Here is a 22,464-nt window from a genome sequence, read left to right on the forward strand (position 1 = left end):
GCACACACTGCTTCCTGTGTTCACGCTGACCGTTTGTTTTTCATGTTTCAGGGCACAGACACCACCATGCTGAACAAACTCAACTCTCAACACAAACTCAACACCAATTACATTCCACCTAAAAACACGTATGAAACACAGTTCGGCATCCAGCACTTTGCTGGTGTGGTCTACTATGAAACCAGAGGTTAGTTTCCTTCATATCATACATGATACTCAACTGCATTCAGTCTGCACTCAAACAAACAAAAAATAAATAAATAAATAAAATAATAAAAAATAAATTTCAGATTTATGCATGATTACATAACACATTCCATCCATGTGGATCACACATTTTTACATAAACTAATAAATTTAATGTGATGCATATTTGTCAGTCATGCACAAATGAAACATAAGATTTCTGTAATAGTACAAATAAACTAAATGTGTTTTAAATACCCAGTAACCAGGTTTATCATCAATTAACCCATTTTTTTAATTAAAAAGTTAACTAACTAAATTACAAGTTAACTAACTAAATATTGCTTGTTTTTCCACAGCTAGCCATATTTCAACCATACTTCATACTTTTTAAATGAATACATTTAATTGTTTTGAATAAATGCATTTTGAAAATAGGATTATTTCAAATAGATGCAAATAGTCTATGTTTATCAAATAAATAAATCTTAAATTTAGGCCTAAATATATAATATAATATAATATAATATAATATAATATAATATAATATAATATAATATTATATTATATTATATTATATTATATTATATTATATTATATTATATTATATTATATTATATAATAATACTTAAATGATCTGACTTATGATTTTAATATTTCTAAAAAATGATGCAATTCAAATACATATATCTAAAATTTATGCCTAAATGTTTTATATAAAATATTATATAATATAATAAATACTTAAATGATCTGACTTATGATTTTAATATTTCTAAAAAACAATGCAATTCAAATACATATATCTTATATTTATGTCTAAATGTTTTATATGTAATATAATATAATATAATATAATATAATATAATATAATATAATATAATATAATATAATATAATATAATATAATATAATATAATATAATATAATATAATATTTAAATGATTGGACTTCTTATTTTCATTTTGTGGAAAATAAAACAAAAATAAATAAAAAAAACTGCATATGCCAAATGCATAAATGTAAAACAGCTGAAAAAATCCCACAAATGTACACTTATGCCATATCTAGAGAGCAGAATAGCATAGAAATGTCATAGAACAAAAAGCACCTCACAACTCCCTAGAAACCACCAGAGCATCCTAACAATGATCTAGTCATTAGTTAACGTGCTCACTAATGCTTTTGTTCACATTTGCAAATGATTTTGTGTGTCTGTGCAGGTTTTCTGGAGAAGAACCGAGACACGCTGCACGGTGACATCATTCAGCTCGTCCACTCCTCCAAAAACAAGTTCATCAAGCAGATCTTTCAGGCGGACGTTGCTATGGTAACGTCTGCATCTCATTTATAGACTTTACTATAAGCACTACTGTACATTATTATCTCCACACTCCCTCACAAGACATCATATGTTATCAGATGGTAATACCAGGGTACATACTGTACGATTATTATATTCATACACCATTGCACTTCAGAAAATATTACTATCAGTACTATCTTAAAACTGTGGTATTACCATAGTACTTTTTGAAAGTGGAATACCTTTGAGAATTAACATTAAGGATGGACTGGTTACTGTACATGCTTCCCTCTTTCTGTGTTTGTGAAATGTGGTGGCAGTTTTTGTGTGGGTATGTGTCTGGTGACAGTCTTGGCAAACCAGGTTCACACCATAAGGTAAAACCGTGGTAAAAGACTAGTAGTTTACAGTAACTAATGCATAGTTGATGCTGTTAACAGCACATTTGCTGCACAGTGTTCCAGTTTGCTAATATGAAATATGAGCGAGTATTAGTGCTTATGTCTGTCATGATGCATCACTATTTTATTTCATTTTACTTTATGTTGGTTACTAATAAATGAAGGTGAAATAAAAATGACTAACCTTATACTAACCTTATAAGTGCCATTTCTATTCTAACCAATCAGATGTTTGTCTGGTAGATGATGTAATGGAAAAATACTGTTGATTTTTCAATGTTTTAGAAAGAAATCTCTTATGCACAACAAGGATGCATTTATTGGATCAAAATAAAGTAAAAATGTGAAATATTATTACTATTTAAAATAACTGTTTTCTATGTGAATATACTTTAAAATATAATTTATTCCTGTGATGCAAAGCTGAATTTTCAGCATCATTACTCCAGCCTTCAGTGTCACATGATCCTTCAGAAATCATTCTTATATTTGCTGAACAAGAAACATTTCTTCACTTTTTTATGACACAATGAAACCTTTCCACCTTTTTTGTTCTCCCAAGTAGACATAAATAATTTGACCTGCATCTCTCCCGAAAATATATCTGTCAAACACAGTTCCTGATGTGAAACCATTTCCCGTCTGAGGATGAAAGAAAACAAGGAAAAGTTTCAAATCACAATGACAAAGCCGTTTTATGACAGGTTCACCCTAAAAACAATCCTGATCTCTGCTCACCGCAGTTCCTGGGCTTCTTTTTAAAGTGCATGTTCCTCTCTGTGTGTGTGTGTGTTTCCTGACACACAGGGGGCGGAGACCAGAAAGCGTTCGCCGACCCTGAGCAGTCAGTTCAAGCGCTCTCTGGAGCTGCTGATGCGCACACTGAGCGTCTGTCAGCCGTTCTTCGTCCGCTGCATCAAACCCAACGAGTTCAAGAAACCCATGGTGAGCTAAACCCGCATCACTGGAATTCTAAACCATAACTTAACTATAGTTAATGGAGAATGACACTTTCATAACTCAGAAAATTGTCAGTATAGAAATTATGTTGGCAGATTTTTCTTCTATCAACAAGTTAAACATTGCAAAGATTAAATAACGTTTTACAACTAATGTACATTTTATCATGTGATGGTGTCTCCATCTGTCTCCAGCTCTTCGATCGTGAAGCTGTGTTTGGGTGATGTGTGGTGTTATGTGATGTTTTGTGGGATGTTGGGGATTATCCGGGCCGGATACCCCATCCGCTACACTTTCGTTGAGTTTGTGGACAGATACCGTGTTTTGATGCCTGGAGTGAAACCTGCTTACAAACAGGCGAGTTCATGGAGTCCATTAATATAGTATTTGAGGCTGATATGGTGTAAAAGGAATTCACTGTCTGGAAATTCTCATATTTCTATACAGAGAAAATGCAGTGTCCTCTGACTATTTCTTTATGTACTACATGTTTTTCAGATGTAAATCTCATTGTTGTGTCTTTAATATCCATCGTTTTTTTCTGATAAAGTCTTTGTGGTGATTAATGGATTTCATTTTTTTCTGAATTGTACTGACATCAAAGAAAAAACTCATAATTTTTTTGTATTTTAAATATGAATGTACTGAAAGTAAATAAGACAAGTCCCTACTATTAATTAATGATGTGAATTTATGTTAAATTTGTTTAGTTTTATTTTTTCCGAACCTACAGTGTGATAATTATTATAATATGTAATAATATGAAATAAATATAATAATATATTTAAATATTAGTCGTGTACTAAAATATATATATATATATATATATCATATATATATATATATATATATATATATATATATATATATATATATATATATATGAACATTTTATGTGCACTACTGTATTAAGCCTGGGGTCAGTAATTTTTTTTAAAGAAATTAATATTTTTCATGAATAATTAATAATAAATCGGGAATAAATTGCATTTTAAAAATGGATTTGCATAGTAAACCATTATCGTAAATTGTAATAATATTTCACAATAATACTGTTTATATTGTATTTTTGATCAATTAGCGGAAGACTTCTTTCAAAAACATAAAAACAAAAAAAAAAACATCTGACCCCAAAACTTTGAATTGTACTTTCTTTATACACTAAAATATAAAATAAATAGATTAATCTTTATATTCGCCAAACATTTTGTCATGTCCCAACATATTCTTGTTCTTTTTTGACAATTTTGGGCACTTTTTCCTTTAGGAGGACCTGAGAGGAACCTGTCAGCGTATCGCTGAAGCCGTTTTGGTTTTTGGTGGTGATTGTGAGTTGGGGAATGGGAAGGTATTATATATTCTTGAAGGTATTAAAAAGAGGACTAATATTTTGATAAAACTACCAACTGCTGATAAAAGGATAAAATTTTCCTGGAAAAATAAGCTCATTGTTGTTGCTGTTAAAAGCGTGTCGGGGGATTTCATTCAGCAAACAATATTGACCTCAATATTCTGGTGTTTTTGTGCTGCCGGAAACGCTGCCCTCAGCCAGAGGTCAAAGATCAGGAACTAGCTTGTCCATTTCTAAACTGTCAGGGCCAGTTTTCCAGGCAGTGGGTTTTATCACACCTTCCAGTTCTCTGAAACAGGAAATCCCACTGCGCAGGAAGGAAGAGAGGACAGTGACAGGAAGTAACGACACCAGGAGGATCAGGAGAGATCCAGATCAATATGAGGCTTATTAATGATCTGATGATTAATGGAGTATCACAGAAGCGTGTTTGAGTTTATTTAGATCTCCTTTATATGTTTGGCAGGACCATCATGACATGCTGCTGGAAATCGAGAGAGACAAGGCCATAACTGATAAGGTCATTCTCATTCAGAAAGTTGTGCGAGGATTCAAGGACAGGTAAGAATGACTGCTGGTGTTCAGTTTGTGCTGCAGGAACTCTGGGGGAATATGCAAAATGTTATTAGACCCACTGTTTAGTTGCATACGTGCTCTGTGTTGTTTGATTCGCCACAGAAATCATTCGAGCATCATTTGATGAATTGTTGCTGCCGTGATTCCTTTAAATGAAGTAAAAATACATGCCTTTTGCTTTAATTGTGCCAGGAAAGTAGTTTTGACTTTTTTGATTAATGGGCAAACTATAATGCGCTTCATTTGCATAGAAAACTGATGATATTTTAATTTAAGAACTAATTTCACTAATTTATACCAGTGCAGATAGTACCTGTTTAAACTAGCGATGCACCGAAATTATTATTTTTTTTTACCGAAACTGAAATTAAAGTTTTCATTTAGCTGAAAACAAAACTGGTGGATAGTTTGTTTTAATTAAATTTTGTTTGATTTATTTAAAATATGAATGTTGTTGGTGTTGTTTTGTCATTTGTTGATTTATTATAGTTGTTCTTTAACAGCGAGTCAGTAACTCAATAATTTACTTTTTTGATACTTTTTTTGTTGTAGATTTTTGTGCAAAAGTCAGGGTTGCCAGATCTGTGTAACAAAACTAGCCAAACGACCAGTAAAACCAGTCCAAATGCTCAAAATACATATTTTACAGTCACTGTTGTGCATTACACATAATTTCAACTTGAAAAAAACGTAGTGTGGACTTTCCTATCCTCAGAATTACAATGATTATTAAACCTTTATAGTTACAGTTATTATAATTCATTATCATTATTGTCATTATAGATGTTTTCGGTGTGATTGCACCTTAAGATGCAGTGCTAAAAGTACATTAGACATAATTAAAAACATTATAATGTTTTCATGTTTTCCAAATTTCTGAATTTGTGGAGATGAGGAATTTTGATGTTTTTGATTTAGAAAACATGGAGGGGTTTAAAAACAAAGAAAAAACTATGGAGCGGTTGGTCTCTAGATATGACTCATTAGTACATCTATGCCAGCTTGCTGCACACTCACCAGCAGTATGTAACACTCGTCTCTTCTTGTCCTCGTATATGGATTGCGGTGGTTGCTAGGGCGTTCTGCAGCGCGGATGCGTTACTCACGTTGCAGCATTCCATGTCTGCAGGCATTGTATCGCTCTTGCAAAATCTCGCCGGAAGTGAATCATTGTTTTCCAGGGCCGCTGCAGAGGACAGCTGGTGCGCCGGGCGTTTCGTTCGACACCGCCTCTTTGGGCCGTCATCAACCATCCAGGCGTATACGAGGGGCAATGATCGCCCGCCGACTCTACAAAAGACTTAAAGGAGAGGTGAGAACACCTGGATTTATTTGTACGTAGCTATCCACATTTTTCCTAACGAAACTAATGCATTTTAAATTATGGGAGGCGCTTCCAGCTTGGGGAAGTTCTACTCGAAAAGATTGAAACGAATCATTTCTAATCATAAAGTTGCTCTACAAATAACTGAACGAGCTGTAAATGTTACCCGTCATGTTTCTGTTCTTTTTTTTTTTTCAGACGTCATGAGAATACCGTAATGCTTTGTGCTTTTAATGTAGCTAAGAATAATATTTTAATGGCAAGAGCTGTGCTCACTCTGCTGCAATCTTTCCCTCTGCTGATTATTTTCTTTTTTCCTTGTTTTCTGTCTGAAACAATATGAAAAAGACAACATACTACTGCGCATGGTATTATGTTATTACGAGATATCCCATTATAGTTTCCACTGGAATGCACTCAGAATCCTCACATCCCCCCCCCAAAGTGCTTTTTTTTTTCATCCAAAGTTTGAGTTTGACCGGGGTTTGTTTTGACACAGATGTTTTTATTTGAATTTTTATTTCTATTTTTGAGGTGTTTGTTTTTATGTGGATTTTTTTTTATTGATCAGTTCAGTGTAGTTTTTGTTTTAAAACTGTTGAAAGTGAATGAATTTAATTTATAAATTTAGTTCTGTGGTTAGTTTTGTTTTCTTTTTTGATTTAGTTTTTCTTAACCAGGTCAATGCAGTATTTGTTATAAACTTTTGGTTTTTAGAATTTTTCTTCATCGGAATGGAATGAAACTTAATATTTTATACATTTACTAAATTTACGACAGTTTAAGGTCTGTGCTCAATAAGTGCTTAAAATGTAATCAATTATATTCTTTAAATATAATTTAGTACCATAAAATCTCCTAAAAGTCTAAAATATTAAATAAAAAACATTATCAAACTAAAGAATAGTGTATTATCTCCTAAAAGTATTAAATATTAAATAAAAAAATAGTACCGTTCTTGCACAAGTTCTGGAATACCTTTGAGAATTATCGGAAGATTGACTGGTTACTGTACATTTCTTCCCTCTTTCTCGTGCGTTTGCGTCGAAATGTGTGGCAAGTTTTTTTGTGGTGTTTATGTGTCGGGTGCACAGTCTTTTCAAAACCAGTTCAACCATAATTGTAAAACCTGGTAAACGATTAGTGTTTACAGTAACTAATGCATAGTTGATGCTGTTAACAGTCACATTCCGCTGACGAACAGTGGTTCCCAGTTTTGCTAACATGGAAATATGAGCGAGTATTAAGTGCCTATGTCTGTCCATGGATGCATCTCCTATTTATATTTTCCATGTAATATTTGTATATTGGTTATAATAAATGAAGGTGAAATAAAAATGACTAACCTTATACTAACCTTATTACTGTGACATTTCTATCCTACATAGGCCGATTCAGATTGTTTGCCTGGTAGATGATGTAATAGGAAAATTACTGTTTGAGTTGTTTCACAAATGTTTTATTAAAGAAATTCATCTTTATGCACAACAAGGGATGCATTTATTGGATCAAAATAAAGTAAAAAATGTGAAATATTAGTTACTATTTACAAATAGAACTGTCATTTCTATGTGAATATACTTTAAATATAATTGTTATTCCTTGTGATTGCAAAGCTGAACAGGTCAGGCATCATTACTCCAGTCTTCATTTGGTGTCACACCATGACTCCTTCAGAAATCATTCTATATATTTGCTGAACAAGAAACAGTTCTTCTCCTTTTTTAATTAGAGCCAATGAATACCTGTCCACCTTTTATTGTTCTACCAATTAGACAGAAATAATTTCGAAAAAACCTGCATCTCCACTCCCGAAAATCTATCTGTCAAAAACACAGTTCATGATGTGGAAACCATTCCCGTCTAGAGGATGAAAGAAAATGAAACAAGGAAAGTTTCAAATCAAAAGTGACGACAGCCGTTTTCCTATGGACAGGTTCACCCTAAAAAAACAATGCCCTGGACTCTGCTCACCACGGCAGTCTCCTACGGGCTAGGGCTTCTTTGGAAGTGGCATGGTTCCTGCTGTGTGGATGTGGTGTGTTTCCTGACACACAGGGGGCGGGCGAGACAGAAAGAAAGTTCGTTCGGCCTCGACCCTGATTCAGTCTAGTCAAATAAAAAGAGAAAAAAAAAAAAGCGTCCGTCCGGGCCGCTGCTGCATGCGCACAGTGACTGAGCGTCTGATCAGTCCGTATCTAACGTCCGCGCTTGCATTCAAACCAAAAACGAGTTCAAAGACAACCCATGGGTGAGCTAAACCCGTTTCTTCACTCAACTGGAATTCTCAAACCATAACTTAACTATAGTTTAATGGAGAATTGACACTTTCATAACTCATAAGAAAAGTTGTCAGGTATAGAAATTATGTTGGACAGATTTTTTCCTTCTATCAACAAGTTAAACATTGCAAAGATTAAATAACGTTTACAACAACTAATGAAACTGATTTTTATCATGGTGATGGTGGTCTACATCTGTACTCCCAGGCTCTTCGATCGTGAGCTGGTGTGCGGCAAGCTTGACGTATTCTTGGTGATGCATTTGGGAAACTCATTCCGGGAGATCCGCCGGGGCCGGATACCCCATCCGCTAACCATCTTTCGTTGAGTTTGTGGACACCATACCGTGTTTTTGATGCCTGCCTGGAGTGAAACCTGCTTACAAAACAGGCGAGTTCATGGAGTCCATTTAATAATAGTATTGTGATAGTGCTGATTATGGTGTAAAAGGAATTCACTGGTGCTGGAATTCTCACATATTTTCGATACAGAGAGAAATTGCAGTGATCCTCTGACGTATTTTCTTCTGACTGTACTACATGGTTTTTCACATGTACTCTAAATCTTCATTGTTTGTTGTCCTTAATACCATGCGTTTTTGTTCTGATAAAGGCCTTATGTGGTGATTAATGGATTCATTTTTTTTTTCTGAATTGTACTGACATCAAAGAATTTTTATTTTTTTTGTCTTTTAAATATGAATTGCACTGAAAGTAAATAACCGACAAGTTCCCTACTATAAATTAATGAGTGTGAATTTATTTACGTATTCGGTGTTAGTTTTAATTTTTTCTTTTTGATGTTTTGTCCCGACTCCTTACCGGTCTGATAAATTTATCATTGTACTAACTATGGAATGTAAGATAGAAGGATCTTTCAAATACTTAGTCCTGACTAATATATAATAGATATTATATATATATCTATATATCATCGTATAGCTATATCTCATTATATCTAATCTCTCATAGGGGTCATCTTGGACTCCTTTTATGTGCACTTATTCCGTCTGGAGTCATTCTTTTTTTTTTAAAGCAAATTAATACATTTTTTTATGAATAAAATTACATAATAATCGGGAACAATTTGCATTTTTAAAAATGGATGCGCCTTAGAAAAACCGTAAATCCGGGCGTAGAGAATTGTAAAGATATTCCACCAGCATACAATACTGTATTATTATTGTATTTTGAAGGTTGAGACAATACGTATGCCAACCAGACTGGAAGGACTTCTTTCAAAACAACAATAAAAATACACAAAAATAAAACATCTGACCCACCATATAACGTATTGAATCATGTACTTTTCCGGTTTAATATCCACCTAAAAGAATATAAAATAACCAATAGATTACTCTTTATATTCGCCAAACATTTTGTCATGCGTCCCAACATATTCTCTTGTTGGTTCTTTTTTTGACAATTTTGGGCACTTTTTCCTTTAGGAGGACCTGAGAGGAACCTGTCAGCGTATCGCTGAAGCCGTTTTGGGCCGTGATGATGACTGGCAGATGGGAAAGACCAAGATATTCTTGAAGGTATTAAAAAGAGGACTAATATGGTGTTTGGATAAGAAAACTACCCACTGCTGTGATAAAAGGGGATCAAATTTTTCCTGGAAAAATACCGCTCATTGTTGTTGCTGTTACAAAGCGTGTCGGGGGATTTCATTCAGCAAACAAGATTGACGCCTCAATATTCTGGTGTTTTTGTCTGCTGCCATGGAGAACGCTGCCCTACAGCCGAGGTCAAAGATCAGGACCTAGCTTGTTCCATTTCTAACTGTCAGGGCCGACTTTTTTTCCAGGCACGTGAGGTTTGTTTATCACACGCTTCACGCCAGTTTCTCTGAAACAAGAAATCCCAGCCTCTGAAAGTCAAGGAAGGAAGAGAGGACAGTGACCAGGAAGTCACACGACACCAGGAGGATCAGGAGAGCTGATCCAATCAATATGACGCAAAAGCTTATTAATGATCTGATGATTAATGGGAGCATTCACATGTAGAAGCGTGTTTGAGTTTATTTAGAATCTCCTTTATATGTTTGGCGTGGACCATCATGATCATGCTGCTGGAAATCGCGAGAGAGACAGGCCATAACTGATAAGGTCATTCTCATTCAGAAAGTTTAGCCGAGGTATTCAAGGACAGGTAGGAATGACTGCTGGATGTTCAGTTTTGTGCTGCAGGAACTCTGGGGAATATGCTAAATGTTTTTAGACCCATCTGGGTTTAGGTTGCAATACGTGCTCTGTGGTTGTTTGATTTTCGCCACAGCAAATCATTCGAGCATCATTTGATGAATTGGCTGCTATTGCCGGTGATTGCCTGATTCCTTTAAATGAATTAAAAATACATGCCTTTTGCTTTAATTGTGCCAGGAGAGTAGTTTTGACTTTTTTGATTAATGGGCAAACTATAATGCGCATCATTTGAATGGTGATGATATTTTAATTTAAGAACTAATGTCACGAATTTATACCAATGCAGATAGTACCTGTTTAAACTAGTGATGCACAGACATTTTTTTTTTTTACCGAAACTGAAATTAAAGTTTTCATTTAGCTGAAAACAAAAATGGAACATACAGTAGTTTCAGTAAATAAATTTGCATAATTTAACTAAAAATGCTGTTCAGGGTGTTGTGTCCTGAGTTGATAAACTAGTTCTTTAACAGCGAGTCAGTAACTCAATAATTTACTTTTTTGATACTTTTTTTGTTGTAGATTTTTTGTGCACAAGACAGCACGGTTGCCAGGATCTGTGTAAAAAAAAACTAGCCAAAACGAACCAGTTACAAACCAGTCCAACATGCGTCAAAAATAACATATTTTTTACAGTCACCGTTGTGCAGTTATTACACATAATTTCAACTTGAAAAAAACGTAGTGTGGACTTTCCTATCCTCAGAATTAAAATGATTATTAAACCTTTATAGTTACAGTTATTATAATTCATTATCATTATTGTTATTATAGATGTTTTCGGTGTGATTGCACCTTAAGATGCAGTGCTAAAACGTGCATTAGACATAATTAAAAACATTGTCATGTTTCCCACAGATCCAACTTCCTGAAGATGAAGAAATCAGCCATGTTGATCCAGAAAACATGGAGGGGTTATTACTGTCGGAAGAACTATGGAGCGGTTGGTCTCAGATATACTCATGTACATCTATGCACAGTTGCTGCACTCACCAGCAGTATGTAACACTCATCTCTTGTCTCGTAGATGCGCGGTGGTTTCTCACGTCTGCAGGCGTTGTATCGCTCTCGCAAACTCTACCAGACGTACCACATCGCACGACAGAGAATCACTCTTTTCCAGGGCCGCTGCAGAGGACACCTGGTGCGCCGGGCGTTTCGACACCGCCTCTGGGCCGTCATCACCATCCAGGCGTATACGAGGGGCATGATCGCCCGCCGACTCTACAAAAGACTTAAAGGAGAGGTGAGAACACCTGGATTTATTTGTACGTAGCTATCCACATTTTTCCTAACGAGACTAATGCATTTTAAATTATGGGAGGCACATCCAGTTCTACTCGAAAAGATCGAAACGAATCATTTTAAATCATAAAGTTGCTCTTCAAATAACTTAACGAGCTGTAAATGTTCCCTCATGTTCTTTTTTCAGACGTCAGGAGAATAACGTAATGCTTTGTGTTTTAATGTAGCAAGAAGAATATTTATGGCAAGAGCTGTGCTCACTCTGCTGCACCTTTTTCCTCTGATTATTTTCTTTTTACCTTTGTTTTCTGCTGAAACAATATGAAAAAAGACAACATATACTGCGCATTATTTAATTTACGAGATACCCCATGAATAGTTCACTGGAATGCACTAAGAATCCTCACATCTTTTTCCAGGTTTGTTTTGACACAGATGATTTAAAATGAAATTATCTTTCACTTCTAATTCCTATTAGCGGTGTTTACTGGAAAGTTTCTAAACCAGGTCAATGCAGTATTTGTTATCCGTAAAAATGACAGAAATCACTTTAAATTATTTGTTTTCTGTTGATCCAGTTAGTGGCAGTGTTTAGATTACCCTCGGGTGAGCAGCCGTCCTACCTCGGTCAGAGAAATCACTTTGAAATATCACTCAGTGCTCCAGTTAGTAATCATTTCTGATTAACCCTCGGTAATTTTTTACCAAAAATTTTAATTTTTTTTTTTTTAGAATTTTTTTTCAGTGCTGTGTAATGTTATTTAATTTAAACGGTTATCATTTATTTTATATAATTTTTACTTTTAGTACCATAAAATCTCCTAAAAGTATTAAATATTAAATAAAAAACATTATCAAACTAAAGAATAGTACATTAATTTCATTGAAAAAAAACAACAACAAAAAAACGCACACACACAACACACCCACGACACAGACCCACACACACACACACACACACACACACAAGCAGCATCACGGGGTTACATATGTAATATATGTCATACATAATACATACTGCTATAGTGATATTTGACACGTCTGTAATATTGCAGATATTAAGCTTTTTAATATCTTTTTTTGCAGATATTACACATTAAGCTTTTTCGGTTATTCAGGTTATAATCAGGTTTTTTGTTATTGTTGTTCTGTTGTGTTTAATTTGTTAATGCTTTTACACTTCTAAATGTGACACTGGACAACAAAACCAGTTATAAGTTGCAATGGTATATTTATAGCAATAGCCAAAAATTACATTGTATGGGGTCAACAAAATTATCGATTTCTTTGTTTTTTTTTTTTGTTGCCAAAAATCAACGTGTGAAGAATATCAAGTAACCGAGATGTTCCATATTCCAATGAAGATATTTTTTGCCAATTTCCTACCGTAAGAGCGCACATATCAAAAACTTCATTTTTTGATTAGTAACTATGGTATATTGCTTAGAATTCATGATTTGGACATACATTTATAAGATGATTTTTCTCAATATTTACGTTTTTTGGCAACTTTGCACCCTCAGATCCCAGATTTTCAAATAGTTGTATCTCAGCCAAATATTGTCCGATCCTAACAAACCATACATTTTTAAAAAAATTACCCTTATGACTGATTTTGTGGTCCAGGGTCACAAATTTAATTTTAATGTTCGATGGTTGAAGGGTGAGTAGAATAATGTCACCTTGCTTATTATTGCATTAAAAAAATTACATTTATGACTGATTTTGAGGTCCAGGGTTTAAGTAACCGCCTTTACTCCCATAATACCATCATGAGGTTGTGATGGAGACAAGTGTTGTAATATTTTATGAGATGCAATTCATGGGACTTCCTCTCTAACGCAAAAAAAAAAAAAAAAAAAAAAAAAAAAAAAACAATTCCCTTCAATACCGAGTGCTCTAGTAGCCGGCGGCGTTTGGATGGCAGAGAAAGAATCGGTTGGCGGTCGAGGAGCTAAAGCTCAGTAATCTCGATGAGTGCTAGTGCACACAGGCCAAAGGAAGAAAGGAACCTGAAAAAGTGGCATCCAGAAGACGACTTGGCCAACCGTCGCGGATTGTCTCGCGAGGACCGCTGAGCGCGAGAAAGAAGGATTCTGGAGGCACTGGCGCGAAGAAGGTGAGAGAGGGGGGAAGGAGCGAGAGGAGGAGGGAATGTTGGGAAAGATGGAGTATTGGAGAGGGTGGGGACGAAGGAAAAAGGAAATGTTGGACCAGATGGAGAAAGCGCGACATGAGCCCGTCAACTGCACGGAGTGAAGCGCAAGCGCACGGCTGGGTTTGAAAGGTGGGATGTGATTTCTAAATCTCATTAATGGGCTGATGAACTGAGCTCCAGTGTGTGATTTTTTTTCCTCAGGACCTGGAGCGAACGCACAGGGAGCTCGAGGAGGAAGACCTGGATGAAGCTCTTCCTCTCCCAGAGGATGATGTGGAAGATTTGTCAGAGTACAAATTTGCCAAGTTTTCGGCCACGTATTTCCAGGGCACGACCACACACAGTTTATGTGAGTTGTGTGGTGAAGCACGCCTTTAATGGTTTTTACTGTTTCGAGGGAGGTCGGGTGGGTTTAGCTGGTATGTGACCTTTGACACTCAAACATACTTTAGATTTGAGGACGTGTTGATTTAGCTCTGAAGCGATGCTGTCTTCTAAGATCCTTGCCTTTTTAAAGGCAGCATTGCATGTGCAATCCCATAATGCACTGTGACAAGCTCAGTAAAAACATAAGATGAGTTGAGAGGAATGCTGATTATAAATCTATTTAATTCAGTTTATTCAGCACAACATATGTGGATTTAAAAGTTAAAATAGTTTAAAGGGTAAAATAGTAAAAATGATTATTTTACCCAGTATCTCTATGTGTAATGCCTATTTTATTTTATTGTTTTTGGTATTTCAATGTATTATATAGTAAAAATGATTATTTTACCCAGTATCTCTATGTGAAAGGTATTTCAATGTATTATTTTTTTAACGCTAGCTGCTAACTTACTATCTAACTAAAAAAACCTATTTTCTCATTATCTAGAACCACCTAATAACATCTACAGAAAATAAAAGTAAAATATAAAAGTGTCTTAAACGTTCAACTAGATTGCCCCAAGCATCTTTTCCTCATTTTATTTTGAATTTCAAGTAACTTCACCATACCACTATTTTTTTTTTTTATTTTTATTTTAGTTCTTGTATTTCTATAAATTTAAATTTAAATTAAAATTAAAGGTCTATGTTTATATTTATTTTATTGTTTTTTTTCTTAAAAACATTAACTAATAACACACAACAAAAATTAATAACCAACTGTTACCCAAAAGACAGCAACATAAATTTTTTTATTATAATTGAAATTTAATTATGGACTATATTTAATTAATTATACTTTAAATTAATTTTTTATTTAACTAAATTTTTATAATTTTAACTAAATTTTTTATTTATTTGAAATAAAAATATGTGGAAGGATGGGTTAAAATTGAATTACTATTTGACCTATCGTTCTATCCACACACATTATAATACTTAATATGGGTAGTAGCAGATAATTATGCTAATATAAACTAAGGACATTGACGAATGGTGTCTAATGCGTGAGGGTTAGTCACAATTAAAAGGTAAATTGGATATAAGTCAGAAAAGGGCTAACGATACAAAAATCTACTAATGCATGCAGTATAATACGCTGTATGTATATATATAATATATATATATATATATATATATAATAATTCTAAGAAATACTTGGTCTAAAGACATAAGCTAAAATATTGAATATTTTGACAACATAACTTGAAATATGACTTGTGTTCGCAGACTTAACGGTACTTGAAATGAGTCATGATACCGTAACTGAAATTTGCTAGTATCTAAAGGATTTGTACTCATTAATTTGCTCGGATCTGGTCATTACGGATTAAGCGGTTCTGGCGCGCTCTGGGCCGTGGTGCATCACCATGTCGCTCATCGTGCGTAGATACGCCCACTTCATGGCGTGACCCTTCACAAGAATCCAAAATACCACACTGGCCATCAGCGACGCGGCAAGCGAGTCAAGATCTCCTGGCATGACCAAGATCTACGAGCAACGCTTCGTTGGCACAAGCGATGACCTTTATGAGATTGATGGGTGATCTTCAGGAGACCTAATAGAGAGAGGTGATCAGCGACGGCAGCGAGAAGATCCCTGTCATGACCAAGATCTACGAGACACTCGGCAAGAAGCATTAATGCAGTGGTTATTGTCGCATGATCCAAAGGCACTTTGTCGTATCCATTCTCCTAAGAACTCTCGACCACTGAAAGTCCACTGCAAGACGAAGCAGTGTGCGGCACAGCTGTATGTCTGCTCACAACAAGAAGAGCAGTGTGCGTCACAAGCTGGTGTCGCTCACCCTGAAGAAGAAGTCCAAGATTAAAGGTGAGGTTAGTTTTATTCCCTCATTTCTGGGAGCTCGCTTTTGGTTTTTGAACTCAGTTACCCCTTTAAGACATTGATTTCACAGGTATGAGTCTCTGTCTCTGAGCAGCAAAACCCTGCAGAGATTCATTTCATTGTCTGCAACACTCTGAAAAATAACGGTTTTTTTTTCATTGGCATTGATGGTTCCATGAAGAACCTTTAACATCCACGGAATCTTTTCAGTTATTTCTTTGATGGTTTTTTTTATTGAGGTAAAGGTTCTTTTACTTATTAAAATGTTCTTCTTCTTCATCGGGCTCATGACCCATTGCACTAAAGGTTCTTTATAGAGGAAAAGGTTAATTTTTATTATGGTTTTTTTAATGCTATGAAATTGATGAATGTTTTTTTTAAAGTTTTTGCTTCAATTTGTAAAAATAAAAAATTTTGAGGTTATTTTGTAAATTTAATCTTGTTGGTTATTAGGGGATGTGAAAATATTATTTGAACCAACCAGATCTCCATGACACCATGATCATTTAAATGTGTTTTTAAATAATAAAATACTGGCCTAAAATCTCTGTGGTACTTCAAGTAAATATTTTACCATTATTTTCTATGACTAAACATTTTATTTTATTTTATTTTATATTATTTTATTTTATTTTATTTTTATTTTATTTTATTTTATTTTATTTTATTTTATTTTATTTTATTTTAACATCAGAGAACAGTGAATATATGATTGTGTCATTAAATTAATGAAAAATATTAACCTAAAATTTCAGGGGATTCTTCAAATAAATATTTTACACCTAATAAAATTATTTTGAAAACCCCTTCTTTACCCCTTCTTTTTAACCCCTCTCTTTGTCTAATGTTTGTTATTGTTTGTTGTTTTAGGTGACGCTACGCGCTGTTTTTTATTGTTGTTGTTTTGTAGGTGAACAATGGTAATGGATTGTTGTGGGTGCGACAGTCATCCAACCTGGAGAAGCTGCACTTTAATTGGTAGGGGAATGCTTTGCTCGAGGCCTGAGGTCAGATTGTGGATACGGAAATATAATATTATGAATATAATACACAGCAAAGCATATACTGATCACTCCCTGAGCATTTTTCTTCCTGTTGTTTCTCTCAGAGATGAGATCTACTGTGAGGATTTTTAGTTGCTGTTGTTTGTATCAGATTTTAGATCTACTGTCAGATCTGTAAGCAGCTGAGTCTCTGTGTGTCGGCTGCTTCGCTCCCTCTGAGAAGTTTGTGAAGGTGAGAAACGCTGGTTATATGCCTTTAATTGTCCCTCTTTATGTTTTGGATCTCCAAGTTTGACTTGCTTTTTGTGTTGTCCGCTTCTTTTTTTTGGTTTTTGAAGTTTGACTACAAATCTTCTTCTCTTCTTCGATTAGTGCATCTGTAATATTTCAAACACAGATGAATACTTTAATCATGTCTGGATGGTATTCAAGTACTTATTAAAATCCGGACATACTGTATTTATTGAACCTTCAGAGACTGAAATATTGATATTGCATTATGAGTTTTCAAGGTTATAAAATTTTTACTTAATTTTTTATTTTGTGTTTTGAGTTTTCAAGGTTATAAAATTTTTACTGCTTTTAAAATGAATTATTATACAATTGCATTTGACTTTACAATACGGAGCTACTGCATTATGAACCTTTAGAGGATATGCATTTATGAGTCAAGGTTAATACAATTTTTATGCATTTTCTAAAATGAATTCTTATTACAATTTGCATGTGCACTTCTAGGAATGTTCCCAGCATGTTAGAAAAATAAAACCTTAGGCTACAATAAAAGTCATTTTATAATATATTCAGTGATTTACTGTTGTGTAAATATAAGAACATTTAAGGCCCACTGTTGCATTTCTGCAACATTCAGAAAATGTATGTTTATGTTAATTATTATTATTATTATTATTATTTGGGGAATGTTTCATTTTCTATCATTTTAATTACATAAATAATTATTAATTTAGTTATTTAAATGCATTTTTTTTAATTAAAATGTTTTTAATTATTTTTTAATTTAAATTATATATTCAATTAAATTAACAAATTAAATACTCACATTGAGCAGTTGTGTCTGTAGCCACAGAACATGTATTTAATTTAATTTAATTTAATTTAATTTAATTTAATTTAATTTAATTTAATTTAATTTTGTTTTAAGTTTCCATGAAATAAGTTTCCATAATTTAATAAATATACTTACTTAAATGCGCGTGTTTTAATTTACATTTTTTAAAGTTTTAAATTATTTTCTTAATTTTTTTTTTTAAGTATTTAAAATTTAATGTTCCATTTAATACTTAATAATATATTTTTATATTTTAAATAGGTATGACTACATTGCTTTTAATTATTTGTTTTCTTTGGCATCAGTGGGTCTATGAGGGTTCATTTTGATTGTAAGTTCAGTGTCTGTCTTCTTCCTGTAGTACTTGAGGAACTTCATCAGTGAAGGTCCTCCGGGTTACGCTCCCTACTGCGAGGAGAGACTGAGGAGAACGTTTGTAAACGGAACAAGAACACAGCCGCCCTCCTGGCTAGAGCTTCAGGTATCAACTACTGACTTTACCGATTGTAAAAGCTCTTTTAAAAACCAGTATAGTTCTGCTGCTGTTTTCCATGCAATAAAAGTAGACAGTGACTCTAGGGTCCATCAAACTCCAGGACAAAAAAAAGCACAATTAAAAGCTGTTCATATGATGCCGTCTTTCACAATTTCACCCAAGGCCACGAAATCAAAGAAGCCGATAATGCTGCCTGTGACGTTTATGGACGGAACCACAAAAACCCTGTTGACGGACTCAGCGACCACAGCCATGGAGCTCTGCAACGCGCTGTCCGACAAGATCAGCCTCCAGGATCGGTTTGGCTTCTCCCTGTACATCGCTTTGTTTGATAAGGTACACAAACTCACAAACAAGAGGTCTTTTTGGCTTAATTATTGTGTATATTTAACTAATCATATTTGATACAGGCCTCTAAATGGTTCAAACTTTACCATAAGACCTGTTGCACACAATCTGCTGCATGTCTTCTGTCGTCTGACTGATCTTTTTTTTTAATTTAAATGAAGAAAATGAGAATTAAATAAACTGCCATGAAAATGTCACATGGAAAAATAATTTTAATAGGTTTTAAATCAGAAATCCTAAAATAGGTTTAATATTAAAATGGGTTAAAGAGAAGTTCAACAGAAAAATTTTGCAAGGAAGTTAATTTTTTCCAATTTTTTGTTAAAGTGGTATTTTTTGTACCAAGGTAATTTTTTAATTCTGTTTTGTATTTAATTTTGTTTTTATTTTAGAACCGTTAAGATTTTCTAGATTTTTTTTACATTTTTATTGTTTTTTAAAGTTGATTTCCGTTTGTTCTCACTATATTTTATACTATATTGTGTTATGTGGGTTGTTGTAGTCTGATGTGTTAATTATGATAATCAGATTTTGTAAGCTTCTTGTTTTTTCCTTTCAGTCTAAAGGTTCAATTATTTCTTACATCAGGCTTTACAGGTTCAAGAATTTTCTTGTTAGTGATTAAATATTTCGGAGGTGATTCAAGATCTCACAGGATCATATTTCATCCCCAAATTAAATTAAAAGAAATAAATATTATTCTTTTTTATTTATATAAAGAGAACACGAATGAAATTAATTGCCTAGAAAATATCACATGGAAATATTCTAAAAAAAATTTAAAACAGAAAATAGGTTTTAAATTTAATAGAAAAAATATGTAAAATTACATTTTGCACGTAGAAAATAAAGCCCTTTTTTATATTTCAGCCCAGAATCGAAAGAAAAATCTGAAATTATATTTCGCATTAAAAATTAAGCCTGTTTTCGGACCATTAAGATTTACTAGATTTTTGTCATTTTTCAAGACAATTATACTCACTGTATAATGAAACTGTATCAAATATGATACTCGAAGAAAACACATATGCCAAGGTTCAGTAAAAGTGATTTTTCTGACTATGATTTCATATGCCAGGCTTTACAAGGACTGTGTTTGGCAGGTTTCGTCTCTGGGCAGCGGTAGTGATGTAGTGATGGACGTGATGTGTATGAGTTGTGTGAGTGTTAGGCTGTAGGGTAGGGCGCGCAGGAGCGCAACGCCCCCTGGTATCTGTTTCTTCAGGAAGTGAGATATTCACTTCCGGGCCCGTGGCAGACCCGAACTGGAGGACCAGTCTCCGGACCCGACGGAGGACAGCGTCGCTACCAACCTCATCTACCAGCAGATCGTGCGCGGCGTCAAGTTCGGCGAATACCGCTGTGATCGGGTACGAACCTCAGACACAGAAAACTAAATAAACTGAGTTTTCAATCACCCATTGTATTTCTAAGGAGGAAATATTCTCTTTTTCTGCATCTTTCTTTTGCTTTTTATCTGTTTTTCCACCACTTTTCTTTCTTTTGATTGTCTTGCACGTCTACTTTCCTTGTACTCTTTCTGCATCTTTCCGTTCTGTTTCGTCTTTCCAGGAGGATCTGGCGGAGCTGGCGTCGCAGCAGTATTACGTGGACTACGGCTCTGAGATCCTTGTGGAGCGCCTTTTGAGTCTTATTCCATCCTACATTCCCGACAGAGAGATCAGCTCGGAGAGATCAGCTGGAGAAATGGGCGTGGGTTAATTGTGGTCTGTGTAATAATGGGTGCCAAACTTAATAATCACTACACTCACATAGTGGTATTTGGAATGGAAGACGAATGTACTGCATACTGCCTGCTTTTTAAAAAAAAAAAAAAATAGTATGCAGTGTGAAATGATAAAGGTTTAAAAGAGGAGTGTGCTATTTAGTTGTCACATGACCTCAGTAATTGCATTCAGAAAGTGGCACATAGTCAAAAAGAAAACATGTCAGGATCATATTAATTTAATTTAATTTAATTAATTAATTTATTAAATAGGATCCCAAAATTAAAAGAAATAAAAGCAGAAATGCTATTCTTTTTTATATATAAAATAAGAAAATGTAATAATTAACATAAAAATGTCATGGGAAAAAATCTTAAATATGTTAATACTAAAATAGATTTAGAATAGGGAAAATATGAAATTAAATTGCAATATATATATTTAAATTAGGAAAATGTAAATGAAATTAACTGTCATGAAAAGGTTTAAAAATCAACAGAAAATAATTACATTTTGCATGAAAAAACTAATAAAGTTTTTGGGCCCAGGTAATATTTCTGGCCAAAAAAATAAATAAATAAATGTTATATTTTGCATTAAAAATTAAGCGTGTTTTAGGACCACTAAGATTTTCTATAGTTTTGATATTATTTTAAAGACAATTAAGTACATTTACAAAAAAAAAAAAAAAAAAAAAAAATGATATATATATATATATATAGATATTTGGTTTTTGTTATTTTAGTACTTTAAATGGAAAAGAGAATGTATGTTGTCTTAGCAACCAGATATTTACTATACTATATATAGTTCTGAACAATTATGTATTTTAACGGTAATGAAATCAACAAAGCTGTTAGTAACCCATTATGTTGTGTTTGTAGGGCATCTACACCCAGAAGAGGGTGGACCCTCAGAAAGTGAAGGAGGAAGTTGTGGAATTTGCTCGTTATAAGTGGCCTTTGTTATTCTCAAGATTCTATGAGGCCTTTAAATTTTCAGGTGTTTTTTCACAAATTATGTCGCATTAATATTGCACAAGGTTTGTGTGCTGTATGTTTACAGATGGCTGTTTATGCTTAGTGTACTGTTTTTCTGAAGTTTATTGTTTTTCTGAAGGGTGATGGTCTTGATCGTGGATGTAGACTTGATTGTGGTTTTATTCTTGGATGGGGTTTAGTTGGTTCTTCTGGAGCTTTCTTTCCCAGAGATCACTACTGTGTCCAGCAGCAAGTACGGCTTTTCACAGAGATTCATTTGGAGGTTATTTTTCACATGATTTGAGCTTTGAAGCTATATGGTTTTTTGTTTGTGGGGGGGGTAAGGATCAGAGGTTAGTTTTGGTTTTCATAGAAGGAGACGAGTATAAGATTAGGCTGAGTTAACGTTGAGGTCCATTAGGGGCATGGTGGTTACGTTACTTGGTGGTCACCTTCCTAGAGGGGCTCAGGAAGAGATCCAAGTTTGTTGTGGCCTTGCAGGACAACCCCAGTCCAGGTTAGAGAGAAGGACACAAACACATCATATCAATGGACCTTTATACTTTTGCTT

General features: G+C 34.1%; 1 protein-coding gene across 1 annotated transcript in view; it reads left to right on the forward strand.

Annotated features, from left to right (window-relative positions):
- The window catches only part of LOC109074446 (unconventional myosin-VIIa-like), a 51,768-nt gene that overhangs the window by 18,733 nt on the left and 10,571 nt on the right, over nt 1-22,464 (forward strand). The window contains 22 exon segments of the mRNA XM_042775838.1: nt 52-187; nt 1,409-1,515; nt 2,700-2,837; nt 3,047-3,061; nt 3,063-3,209; nt 4,120-4,185; nt 4,187-4,219; nt 4,670-4,764; nt 11,450-11,534; nt 11,619-11,859; nt 14,169-14,185; nt 14,187-14,343; nt 15,871-16,057; nt 16,151-16,254; nt 17,456-17,505; nt 18,704-18,823; nt 19,001-19,174; nt 20,290-20,556; nt 20,759-20,899; nt 21,798-21,934; nt 22,239-22,246; nt 22,315-22,460. Coding sequence (XP_042631772.1) covers nt 52-187; nt 1,409-1,515; nt 2,700-2,837; nt 3,047-3,061; nt 3,063-3,209; nt 4,120-4,185; nt 4,187-4,219; nt 4,670-4,764; nt 11,450-11,534; nt 11,619-11,859; nt 14,169-14,185; nt 14,187-14,343; nt 15,871-16,057; nt 16,151-16,254; nt 17,456-17,505; nt 18,704-18,823; nt 19,001-19,174; nt 20,290-20,556; nt 20,759-20,899; nt 21,798-21,934; nt 22,239-22,246; nt 22,315-22,460 — 2,571 coding nt within the window.

This window comes from Cyprinus carpio, chromosome A18 (genome assembly GCF_018340385.1).
Source record: "Cyprinus carpio isolate SPL01 chromosome A18, ASM1834038v1, whole genome shotgun sequence".
Lineage (NCBI taxonomy): Eukaryota > Metazoa > Chordata > Actinopteri > Cypriniformes > Cyprinidae > Cyprinus > Cyprinus carpio.